The sequence below is a fragment of the Pleurodeles waltl genome, chromosome 8, assembly GCF_031143425.1.
Source record: "Pleurodeles waltl isolate 20211129_DDA chromosome 8, aPleWal1.hap1.20221129, whole genome shotgun sequence".
NCBI lineage: Eukaryota > Metazoa > Chordata > Amphibia > Caudata > Salamandridae > Pleurodeles > Pleurodeles waltl.
Window position 1 is genome coordinate 1303602969 of NC_090447.1, and position 13645 is coordinate 1303616613.

Here is a 13645-nt window from a genome sequence, read left to right on the forward strand (position 1 = left end):
GGGAACACTGTTTCCGCCTGCCGGCCCAGTGGAATGTTAGTAATGTGGCCGGCGGTGTCTTCAATGCTTTAGCATTCTTTTGTAGACCACCAATGCGGAAACCCGCCGAGTTTGTTATGACCACCTGTGTGTTGTTAGAACCACTATGTGGTACAAGGGCTAAGATGCATAATATAGACTTCACTTTTATCATTTGAGTAGCCTGTTATCACACCAATGGGGTATGGTGCAGTAATTAGCTAGTATTGCCATAGGAGAGCAGTGGCAAATGTCCGCTTGTTTCGTCTACGTCAGCAGAATGGCCCTGCCTCACTCTGAGTCTATGGCTTTGACGTAGCCCACAGTAGGTGAAGCAAACATCAGCAAAGTCAGTAGGACTTCACTCTAAAAGGCAGACCTGTAGGCTTTGACAGTGCTTCTATGATTGCCATTGGAATGGAAATGCATCCACCTTGACAAGTGCACACATTGACACAACTTTACCTTGGGTTTTCTCTTAAAAACAGCCCGTACCAAGATGGAGCATATGCGCTTGTTCATGTTGTGTTGCATATGCACTTGTTCTTTAATGTATTGAATGATCAGGAAAGTGTGGAGTACTTTGCTTCCCACCAGGCCTCTTATTTGCTTCAGATGGTCAGGCAGCAGGCCCCTAAATCCCAACCCGCAACAACTCCTTCCCCTTTCTGGGTTTTTAGTTTGTAAGCAGGCAAGAGCCATAGCCCACCACAAAAAGGAGAAAAGATACAAGGGGATGTATACTAATTGGAAAATGGTCTCCATCTTGGAGGGCCCTCACACTGTGTGGGAGAGTAGCAGTGTGTCCCAACTGTACAAAATTAAAACATCACTGACAAGGGCTATACAGACCCAGTACTATGACAATCAAACAGAGGGATGGAGATACCATATGATAGAGTAAATAGGGTTTAATGGAGCAGGACCCATTTTTCCAGCAGAGACAAAAGAAAGCAAGCCAGAAATCCACACCTTTCTGCCCAAAGCACAGCCATGGGACATAATTGCACCTTACTCAGTGACTATAATGCCTTTCCGTGGCAACCGAGATACCAGAAATTCCATCATGTCCACTGTAATCTTCAGTCTCTATATGGAGCTCCTTGGAGCTCTATTCAATGGTAAAAGAATCAAAATGTACCAATATGTTGACTGTATTTGTCTATTTGAAAGTCTCTGCGTTGGACATTCAATACCTCAGACACTACCTACATCTCATCCAGACCTGGATGCCCAGCAACTACCTACCTGAAGCTCAACCACACTAAGCCAAAATTCATGCTATTTACAAAGATTAACAAACAAGAAATAGTGCAAACCTGTCTCAATACAATGAAGCTTGATGGCTTCAGTACCCAACTTTCACCCACTGCCAGCTCACTTAAATTCAACTTGGACACCAACTGTATCCACAAAGAATACATTGCCAAGAAAACAAGGACAGCCTGGTACAAGCTCTTTCTTTTGAAGAAAATTAAATGGTGCTTCCCAGAAAGTGACTTCAGAACACTCACTCAAGATTTTGAATGGTGGCACAACCTGCCTCATGTCCTCAAAGACTTTACACTGGCCAAATTTAAGCACGTCCTACATTCTGCAACACATCTCATCCATGGCCTGAAGAAGTTTGATCATATCACCCACTTCCTGATGGAACTCCTGGAACAAGACCACAAAACAGTGGTGTAGTCTCTCATTCTCCAGACTAGATTATGCAATTGCCCTTCTCTCAGGCGTTCCCAGAGTTCACCAAGCCACTGAGATCAACACTACGTGCAGCAGCGCACTTCGTTATAGGTCTCAAGAAATTGGACCACATTTCCCATGCCCTGCTGTCCCTCCAATGGCTTCCCATTGAAATGAGGGCCCAATAAAGAAACGCCTGTATTACCCACAGGGCCCTGCATTCCTCTTCCTCCTCCTATCTAAACAAGAAACTGAACATCTCTGGAGCAAATAGGGGTTCCAGAAAGGCCTAATCCCTGCTCCTGGATCCCCCCCCCACCTTCAGTCGAGAACGATACATGAGCTGATCATTCTCTGGTAGTGTCACAAGCATCTGGACTCTTTGCCTCCCTCCACTTAACCACCTGTGTAGTCACCTTCAAAAAGGACCTAAAGTTCCTCTTATTTGACAGACATCTTGGTTACTCACCCTCTACCATACCTAAGTACACTCTCCACCAGGATCTGAACTAGCTTTGCTATGTGACCCCACCATTTAAATCAAAGCTTTAAGTGTGTACGATCTTCACCAACTGCTGTATTTGCCTCATGTGGTAACTCCTGCAAAAGTCCAAGTTTAAATATTGTAACTTGCTGTAACCCATGTATCCTGCTACTGTTTTAAGTCACTCTGATGCCTTTGGGCCCAGCCTGCGCCATATAAAATTTCAAAAATAATTTCCACAGACTCCCCTTGCTGACCTGCACCATCTTTAAAAGCAACTGCATAAATTACAAAGCCACAATGACCAGCACCCATGCCTGTCTGGCTTACAAGCTCACCTTCAGTGGTGGCTTTCAACACACCTGCTTCAAGGATTCTAGCAGGGTTGAGACAAAGTGATGTACAAAAAATAGGACAACAGGTGTTTTTCATCTATTCTTCCTCGATCTGGAACGATGTTCCTGTGTCCACCAGGACCGCCCTTACCCTCCTCCATTGTAGGAAAAACTTTAAGACACGGCTCATTACTGACACTGTGTCACAGTGCGTCAACAGTAAACTTTTACCCCAAGAAACTAGCTACGGCTCCAATCACTTGTTGACTGTGTCTGCCTTTGACCATGTTCTGTATTCTTTTGCCGTTTGGCCTAGTTTTTGTCATACAAGTAATGCATAAATCCTTACCTTGGTTGAAGAGAACAGTAGAATGAGGCAAATTAATCAAATACAACCAACATGTAACTTCAGCTGACAATGCAAAGTTAAATGGTAAATCCATTTCCTACCAGAACCAGAAGAAAGTACTGTTTTGGGGAAGACTTTCCTGAAGGTGTTCTCAAAGATATGGCTTCAGTTCAGTTAACAAAGAAAGTGATTAGAAAACCTCAGACATATTGTTAGGGCAAATGTGAATCCAATTTAAAATGATTTCCTTATTCATAATTTTTATTTGTTGTCTGTTTTTATTTAGTTTGCTTCTCGTAGATTCTGCTGAAGGTCACAAGCACAATGGACCCCCATTGGTGGTGGTTTACTTTCACCACTGAAAATATTAGGGGTTGTGTTTTCTTTCCAGTCTGATCTGGACTACGTAGACCTCCACAAATTAGAAATATTCAGTATGAATCACAAAATGCAATTAATTTGTTTAGTGTGTCAGATGCTTGTAGTTAATATACACCATCTAAGGAATTTTGTGCTTGCCTCCGCAATAGGCTTAGTCAAGATATCCCCCACTCTATCTTTTCCCAAGTTCTGTAACCACTGAAATAGGCTCTGTTTTATCTGAAGCAGTATCTTCTTCTCTAATATATTTTTATTCATATGTGTTGCCAGTCTTGGTGTCCCAACTTCACTTTATAATTTGCCATAGCAGATTACTATATTTTATATCTCTTTGTTTACTGTTGCTTTACGGCTTTCTTAATAATTTCCTCAGTTGTTAAAAAGGCCCTTTGTGTGCTCCAATTTCCTAAGATTGAGCACAAAGTATGCAGTAGTATGCATTTACGTTGGGAAAAGTAAATCACTCCCACGTCCAACCCCAGACAGGGAAGATGCTTGTTTGCTGCTTCCACGTGGATTGGGCATGTGGCTTCCTGTATCCCAAGGCAAGTTAGTAGGAAATCTGTATCAGGATATGTGTTTTTCTTTGTGCCTTGGATGTTGAAAACGAGGATGAATGCCAGAATTCTTAAGCACAAGCTGCAGGTTCTGATGGGTGGGGCTCACCACTGCATTTAATCATATGATTACCCACAGAAATGCCACTCTCCTGTCAGTTGACAATTGCTTGATATTAAAACACTGCCAATGTTGCCAAGCAGTTGCCAGCCAAGAGATCAGATGAGGTTATCTAGGACATCTTAAGATAGAAAAACAATAGGAAAAAACTGCAACGTTTTTGATAGAAGTTAAAATTAGTGAAGCATCTGTAAATTATTTTTTCTGGCTCTTATCAAATTATTTTATGTGGCGACTGATAATTAGCAACACAAAAGGATGATGGACGGAGTGTTGAAACCCTTCAAACACTCACCCCCGTCACAGATATGGGTTTAATCCATTGTTCTTTTGCTCACCATGCTACCCCAATTTGGACCCAGCCATATGCAAATCAGTCTTGACCCTTTTCCCCATGGGAAAAGTCCAGCACGAACTGCTAGGCTAGGTCCTCCCTGGGCCAGAAACAAGCATCCTGGGACCGGTTCCAGGGTATCACCCTTCATCAGCCAGGCTAGCTTGAATCCAGTAGCACAGTGAGCAAGGGACCCACGTCTGGGCATACCCTTCCCACTTAGGGCAACTTTAGCAACACAAAAGGATGATGGACGGAGTGTTGAACAATGCAAACACTCACCCCCAGTCACAGATTTGGGTTTAATCCATCGTTCTTTTGCTCACCATGCCACCCCAGTTTGGACCCAGCCATATGCAAATCAGTCTTGACCCTGTTCCCCATAGGAACAGTCCAGCCCGAAGTGCCAGGCCATGTCCTCCCTGGACTGGAAACGAGCATCCTGGGACTGGTTTCAGGGTATCACCTTTCATCAGCCAGGCTAGTTTGAATCCAGTGGCACAGTGAGCAAGGGATCCACGTCTAGGCATACCCTTCCCACTTAAGGCAACTTTAGAAACAGAAAAGGATGATGGACGGAGTGCTAAAATGTTTCAAACACTCACCCCGAGTTACAGATCTGGGTTTAATCTATTGTCTTTTGCTCACCATGCCACCCCAGTTTGGACCCAATCATATACAAATCAGTCTTGAACCTGTTCCCCATAGGAACAGTCCCTCCCGAACTGCCTGGCCAGGTCACCCCTGTACTGGAAACAAGCATGCTGAGACTGGTTTCAGGGTATCTTCCTTCATCAGCCAGGCTAGCTTGAATCCAGTGGCACAGTGAGCAAGGGACCCACGTCTGGGCATGTCCTTCCCACTTAGGGCAACTTTAGCGACAGAAAAGGATGATGGATGGAGTGTTGAAACTTTTCAAACACTCACTCCCAGTCACAGATCTGGGTTTACCCTGAAACCAGTCCCAGGATGCATGTTTCTGGTCCAGGGAGGACCTGGCTTGGCAGTTCGGACTGGACTGTTCCCATGGGGAACAGGTTCAAGACTGATTTGCATATTGTTGGGTCCAAACTGGGGTGACGTGGCAAGTAAAATAACGATGGGTTAAATCCAGATCAGTGATTGGAGGTGAGTGTTTGAAAAGTTTCAGCACTCCGTCCATCATTTTATTTTGTGATATTGCTTTGTGTGCCCTGAGTGGCTAGGGTATGCCCAGACTTGGGTCCCTTGCTTTCTGCACCACTGGATTCAAGCTAGCCTGGCTGATGAAGGGTGATACCCTGAAACCAGTCCCAGGATGCTTGAATCCTGTCCAGTGAGGACCTGGCTTGGCAGTTCGGGCTGGACTACTCCCATAGGGAGCAGGCTCAAGTCTGATTTGCATATAGCTGGGTCCAAACTGGGGTGATGTGTCAAGCAAAATAACAATGGATTAAACCCAGATCTGTGACTTGGGGTGAGTGTTTGAAAAGTTTGAACACTACGTCCAACTGATAATTAAGACATTGTCTCATCTGCATTAGCTAGAGCAAAGGACTGAAAAAAAAAGGAGGCCACGTGGAGATTAGTAAATTTTAATGGGATGAGCAGTACCAGCTATAGTCAACACCAGTCTCATCTAATTATAATATACATGACATCTTGACAAATGTTAAGAATTACCTATGATCTTAATATTATTACTATTTAGCACATGTGATAATTTTCACAGAATCTGTTTCAACGTTATGTGCAGTCCCGCTTTCTATATTCCCGAGGTGCAGATCCTGGCCACCAAAATAAAAAAGCTCGAATTTGTCTTGTTTGAATCACAGTAGTACCGACACCTTTGCGGATCCTACGAGTAGACGTTTTGAATTTCTGAATCGAAGGCCGCAGATCTGACATTTTTTGCACATACTTTTTAAATATTTGTTTCTGACCGTAGACTAGCAAATCCTGCACACATACAGGATGCAGTCGTGGGGTGCAGGGTCTTGTCATATACTTGGCCCTCTGGCCTAAGCATATTTCATGTGACTTGAGCTCACTGAACATGGGCAAAGACTATGCAGGGGTTGGATAGGTAGGATGGGGGTCGTCTGGTGCAACTACTATCACTCTCTACTGTTGAAGGGTTTACAAATCGTGGGTTAGGTACATGTGAGTTGGGTGAAGCAGTTGGATTTGTTGGCCTCTGCTAGTTGTGCATAGCCAAAGGCTGTGTGCAGTAAACACTGGGAGCATGGTGGATTGTGGACCAGGCACTCTGACCAGTTCCTTCTGCACACACTAGAATTGGTACTCGACAGCGGTGGGGTGCACAGGAAATTAGACACAGTGCCCAGTCACAGGTCAGGCTCTGTAGCTCAGCCAAAATGTGCATAGGAGATGACCATGTGAATGGAGGTTAAGATGCATGGTAAGGTTGGGTGCAGGGCCTGGCCGAGGGCAATGCGCATTAGAGGTTTGGCTGGTCTCTGGCTAGCATGCTTTGTGTGCTACTGAAGGCCAGGAGTAGTAGGAGTTGGCCACAGGAACTACTAGGTGGCCAGCATCCACTGCGGGTTGTTCATATGCGAACCTGCATTGCAAATGGAGGCAGAGCATGTGCAAGAGGGGTTGGACATAGGACCTAGTTGGTAATCAGCCCTTATAGATAACCCTTGCCGCACACAGCTGAAGGCTTCACACAGGTATGAATGGCTGCAACAAGTGGGACAAATGACCTGGCTGGAGGCCGGAACTTGCAGCCAACTCCCGCTGCATTTGGTCGTTAGCCATTGATTACTGGTCGGCCTTAGTATGGAACTTCTCTGTCCTGGAATATGTAATTGCAGACCTCATCCAAGTTGTCTGTGTATTACAACGATTTGATCACAGACTTGTGCTTTACTATTAAGTCCAGCTATAAGTTGTTTGTCTTACAAAGGCATGCTGTGCATCACTTTCGCTGCATTTTTATTGGTGCATGAATGTTGGTGGTTCAAGCAAGCTTTGAAAGTGCTGACTCCCTCTGATGGAGTGGAGAATTGCCGATTGTTGGTAATGAGTAATGCCTCGCTGTGACTTCCACACTTTTTCTAAAAATGGCGACTTCCGAAGCAAGGCGGGGAAAGTGTTATTAGCCTCCGTGTTTTGCTGATTACTATTATCTGCTGATTGCTGCTGACTCTTTCTACTATAGGTTCCGCACTATATTCATATTTATCACTTCATATCCATTATCCTTCCATGGTTGCAACAGCTATCATTATGTACTAATTATACTATTGTGCTATTATAAACTCCCTTCAGACCTTTTTTTCTATTTGCCTCTTTTCCCCCAAAGCAATGTTTTTCCCCCTCATGTTAAGTTTGCTTTAAAATTAATCTGTTTACTCACATATTAAGTGGAAATATTTCCCTATCTTCTTATCGTTTAGGATGGTGTGATGTCTCCAACTGATATAGATATAGTGATGTCTGAAGGTCTTGGAATGCGCTACGCTTTCCTTGGTCCTCTGGAAACTGCCCATCTCAATGGAGAAGGTAAAATGCATGCTTTTATTTTCGTCAGGAATTGACACTTTATTCAAAGAAGAGTATTGTTATTTGTCTTTCTAGCCAATTATTCACGTACGCATTGGAGTAGATGTTCATTCTTTACTTGGAAATTCTGAAATGGGGCTAAAGCATTATTCATTATGAAAACTTTGCAAAAGATCTGTGTTGTTGCATTCTCAATAATGAAACGTGAAGATGTATGGAAGGTCTTGCATACAGATGTCAACATGATTTCCAAGGGGAAACTGTTCCCCTTTGCGCTTCACTTACCACTGCCTTTGAGGCTTCAGTACCTGATCAATGACCACTGATACATTACATATTGAATCGCAGTTTGGAAGGAACGCCGCTTTTCGCAAATCCATTTTCACAAATTGTACAAACTTTTCCAACTTGTTAAATGGGTTTTGTACGTTCTGCAACTGAACCTCCAGAAACCTGGAAGGACGGCCTGCCTTTGGAAAAGGTGTTTTCTGGTTGTGAAGTGCATTGTTTGCCATCGCAAAATGCTTTCATAAGTTTGGCCCTATGACTGAGTATATCAAATGTGATCACTTGTGTGGAGTTAAAATAGTACCTTGCCTATCCGAAGAAAAACTGGCACCATTGCAGTTTAGAGCTAGTAATGTTAAGTGTCCCCTTAAAGCGTGTTGCATACCACATGTGTTGCTTTATTGCGTAGCGGGAGCTACTGATAGGAAACACAAGTGACCTTCAGAAATGTCTTGGTGGACGGGTACTCTGTCACAAACATGTCAGATATTCTGTCTGTTTTCTTACACGTGCACTACCTGGCTACTAATCTCTAAATGAGGTACTTAGACACTCAAAAGAGAGGCAAGAAGTGAGGATGGACATTTAAACTATGCATTTATAAACATTTAATACAGCTATAACTCTTGTTTTTTGTGGGGCTGTAGAGGAGGAAAAACTACGTTCATTCGAAAGGCATTATTATTTCTGTAACCCTCTATCACATTTCAGTAGTAATGTTTGTAACCTAATGTTAAAACATAAACATAATAAATAAAATAATATGGCATACCTCAAAAATGTTAATTTATACTTATTCACACATGACCTTCTAATCTCAATATTTCTAGATTTTGCACATTTTTGGTAATCAAATGGCACAATGCTGGAGGTTTAGCAGAAAACACAACATGCTTGGGGTTCACAAGCTCTGGACAGGGAACTTATTCACGAATTGTTTTTCTATGATGTAGGAAAAAACCCTTTTTGGCATGGTTAGCACCCCACTTTTGCCAGGTATCTAATGTAATTTCAACAGAAAGTGCACTGGGTTCCTGCTGACCAGGTCCCCAGTGCCAGATCTCCTCCCCCAAAACTGTACAGTTGTTTCCCCAATTGGCAAAACCTCTAGCATCCTCTGTAAGTCCCTAGTAAATGGTACCCTTGGTACCTAGGGCCTGGAGTACTAAGGATGATCCCTAAGGGCTGCCGTACTAATTGTGCCACCCTAAGGGACCCCTCACCAAACACATGACAGTCTGTCATTGCAGGCTGTGTCCTTTTTTGCAGACAAAAGTAAAAACACAACATGGCACACAGCCTGTGTGCCATGTCCCCACACCGTATAGGTGCCCCCTGAAAACCTACAAGTTAGTAGTGTGTCAACTGACTCATCCTGACCACTTAAGCCACGTTTCTGACCCCCTAGGATAAGTGCCAGCGCTCTCGGGGTCCAGAAACAAAAGTATGCACTGAGCAGGGATGTTGACACCTCCTCCAGCCAGAATTGACATTTTTCCAGGGTGGGAAGCTTCAAAGGCCTAGCCGCCTTTATTATGCAACCCCTGTCTCTCCACCCCACTTGTGGCGGGAAGACGGGCAGGACAATTAGGCAGATGAGGATGTATGCCCACTTCATGCCTGTCCCACCCCTAAGGTGGATGAGCTGAAGTGGACACCACTTTCTAAATTCCTCCATAATGGTTTGGCAGGAATAAGGCCACTAGGGTCAGGGTTATGCCCACTTCCCAATGGAAGTAGTCATAAAAAAGGGTGTAGTCACCCTAAAGGTGGGCAACCCATTGGCTGCCACCTGCCATTCCCTGTAACACCCCTAAATTGAGTATTTAGGTGGCACTCTCAAATACTGATGACTAGCTACTGATGGCCTAAGAAGAAAAGGACAATCTGACACCGAAAGCAACCACTGCACCCGTCCTGCCAGCCCGAGTTGAAGTGGACCCCTGGTGTCAACAACATCCCTCAGCTCTCCTGAGCTCGAGTCCACTGTGGTTTCACCCCTTCTGGGCTCAACTATGATGCCTGCAGCCTCAGACTGCAGGACCCCACCAACCACGAGTGGTCCTGGACAAGGAAATACAGGCCAAATGGTACATCTGCATCAGTCCCCCCAGGGCCCTGGTGAAGAGGACCAAAGTTGCACCTACATCTGCGAGCATCAAACTTTTGCAACTTACCTGTTGGTCGTCCCCAAAAGACCCCGCAGCCAGAGCCTTCAGCCTAAATTCACAGGGGCCAATCCCCATTGAATTACATTGGGCACTGGGCGCAGTACCACACCTCTGCACGTTTCCACACCAGTGCTGCCCGGAGTGACCTGTTGGTGTGATCCTGACCCTTGCCCAGTACTCACCTTGAGACTACAACATTGGTCCCGTGAGTCATCGTAAAGTGCTTGTTTGCTGAATGTATTTTCCTTCCATAGGCTAACATTGAAGAATTCTACAATTCCAATTCTCGATTTTTGCAAGTGAAAAGTATTTGCTTAAAAACGTACTTTCCTTATAACAAAGTTCTTGGGTTTAAAGTGAATATATATATATATATAAATATATGTATGTAGATAGATAGATAGATAGATAGATAAAGAAGTGTTATTTTTCTAAATTGGTCCTGGATTTATTCTTGGACTGTGTGTCTCATTTAGTGCCTCTGTGAGTACAACAAATACTTAGGACTACCCTCTGATAAGCCTAACTGTTGACCCACAGTGCTGCAAAATAGAGCATTAGCCCTATATACTTTTGCCTCTGGAAACCAATTTGGGATTTACTGGACTCTCTGCACGGTGTACTTCTTTTTAGTGCACCTTATAGAGAGCCAGCTTCCTACCTATGAGTAATGGCGATGCTCGTAAAAACTCTGTGAACGTCGCTCATCAATAGGAATTAAGTTAGTTTCTGTCAAAAAGATTTTGTGACTTGGACCCTTAGGTTTCAGGGCCTTTGTAACCTTTGCACATATTTCCAATACTCCATAGTTTAGTGGTAGAGGTTTTAATAGAGATAACTTTATGGCCCTGACTAAGATCCTGCATCGGACAATGCACCACCCAATTATAAATGGCCCAGTGTACTGAAAATGTATAATTTCCAATTAACAGGAGGTAGTTTAGAAATGCAAAGCCAGGAGTGATGCAGTGTATATGATGTATCATTAGCGGAGTTGTTGGGGTAGTACACACTGCACTAAGTGATCTCAAAAGGTATGCCAGCATGAAAAATGGAAGACTGTTGGCATTGCCTGACAGGGTGATAATGTGGCCTTGAAATGTTGACTTGATTATAAAGAAATACTTATTTATTATTTTAGATTTTCCAGCCAATTTCTGTTGGTTTAATCATACTGGAGGTATGGCTTTTAACACTTTCAGAGTGCACCATTGATTTGTACGATGCGAACACCACCCGACTTTTCTTCAGAATTTCCCTTTGTTTAGCTTCATTTAGGTCATAAGCTATGAGCACAAGATCGTTAAATAAATCTTGTTCAAACAGAAGCTATTGACTTCCTGACAAACCACGCATACCCCACCACCAGAAAGCTAGACTGACTGCCAGTGTATGCATAGGAATCTAAGGAAACATGGGACCTTTGGAAGCAGCAGGGATTGATAAAAAAATAATCACAAATATAATTAGGAGAAAACAAAAAGTAAATGGAGATTGCTCAGCTGTGAAACTCAAAAAGTGGCCTTAGTCTTTCAACTTGCCCTAAGCCACAAGAAGGAAAAGTGAAAGAATTACTGAATTCACATTAAACTGAAATGTCAGCAGCCAGCCCACGCAGAGGCAAACTCTTCAAACAGGTGATTCCGCCTATGTCACTAATCAGACACGAAGCTATGACGGCTTTGGTCTGTATATGGCAACATTGATGCAAGCAGAGAGCATCAAAAAGCTGATGGAACTGAGGACAGAAATCACCATCAGCTGCCTGCAGACCATCGCACTAGGTTTAAGCATTGCTTTATGTACTGTTCCACCTTCGAACACCCCAAAAGAGCCAATAGATAGTGCCTGGGCGGCTCTCAACCTGATGACAGGAGTTACCTCCTCTAGGGCTCAATAACATTTGTTGCTAGCTCTGCCTGGTTCTGGAAATGATTGCAAGTATTGTTGACAAGTTCACAGCTTCAGAGTGTCAGTTCCTTACTTACTAGTTGGTCAGGGCAATGTGGTTTGGACAAACATGCAGCATCAGAAACTTTGAAAGTATATTCTGAATCCAGGCCCCCAGTAGATGAGAACATTACATTTTGGATTCTAGCTGTAGAGCACCATTACATTCTTTGTAGACCCAGGTTTCAGATTTACAGATAGACCAACAGAGTGCATTCTGGGAGATGTTACATTTATGTCTTATAAATATCAAGTACACTGATAACTGCCAAGGGGTTAAACAAGTAAACAAACTACGAGAAGACATACCCCGGTCTAAATTCACACTAGCTAACACTCACAGCAATATTGAGCTTTTTGCCAAGAGTTTCTCTGGATTTGCATCATACTCTCAATACTCGTATATACAACTGGCAACAACTCAATAACTTGTCTGCTATTGAAAGGGAGGCTCTTAGGAGCCTCAAAAACGATCAATGGATCCGTTATTCGTGAGGCCGATAAGGGAGGTAATGTAGTGGTCATAAACCGCAGGGACTATATGGAGGAAATCAATAGACAATTATCAGATACTGCTTGCTACAAACACCTCACACATAATCCTATTGGTGGTCTGATGGAATATATTAATAACAAATTGTGGGGATGGTATGAACAAGGTTTACTTTCTGATGATGAATTTAAATATCTAACTGTCAAAAACCCTAAATTCCCTGAATATATACACACTTCCTAAGGTACATAAAGGTGGCAACTTCCCCCCCGGAAGACCCATCATTTCAGGGATAGACTCTCCTACAGAAAAAATATCTGAATATGTGGATTTCTACTTACAGAAATTTGTCAGCAATCTACCTTCTTTCATACAGGATAGCAAAGATATCCTCAATAAATTTGATGATTTCACCTGGTCTGAGGATCTTCTTTTTGTAACTATGGACGTGAATAGTTAATACACATGCATACGTAAACCTTTTGGGGTACAAGCAGTCACCATGTTTCTGAATTCTAGAACTGCTGATTGCTTTGCACACAATCAGATGCTTCTCCAGATAATTGACATTATTCTGTCTAGAAACTATTTTTTGCATAATAACGAGTGGTACCAACAGACACAGGGGACGGCGATGGGTTCAAAATTTGCCCCATCATATGCCTGTTTGTTTATGGGCTGGTACGAAAAAATACACGCCTGGGGCAAACTTGCCTCGCCCTGGACGGATTTCATTGTCTTTTGGGGGCGATATATTGACAACATCATTATCATATGGAACGGGACTATTGATCAACTTATTAAGTATCATGCCTTCCTTAACAACAACCCTTACAATGTGCAACTTAGCTTACATTACAGTAAAGACACCATAGATTTTTTTGGACATCAGATTTTTCATAGAACATAACAGCATACAGAGTTTACTATTTAGGAAATTCACAGCATGCAACAGTCTCCTTCACGCT

At 43.2% G+C, this 13645-nt stretch overlaps 1 protein-coding gene across 1 annotated transcript in view; it reads left to right on the forward strand.

The window, feature by feature from the left end:
- The window catches only part of CRYL1 (crystallin lambda 1), a 467408-nt gene that overhangs the window by 395842 nt on the left and 57921 nt on the right, over positions 1 to 13645 (forward strand). The window contains exon 6 of the mRNA XM_069202282.1: positions 7670 to 7775. Coding sequence (XP_069058383.1) covers positions 7670 to 7775 — 106 coding nt within the window. The remainder of the gene's footprint in view (positions 1 to 7669; positions 7776 to 13645) is intronic.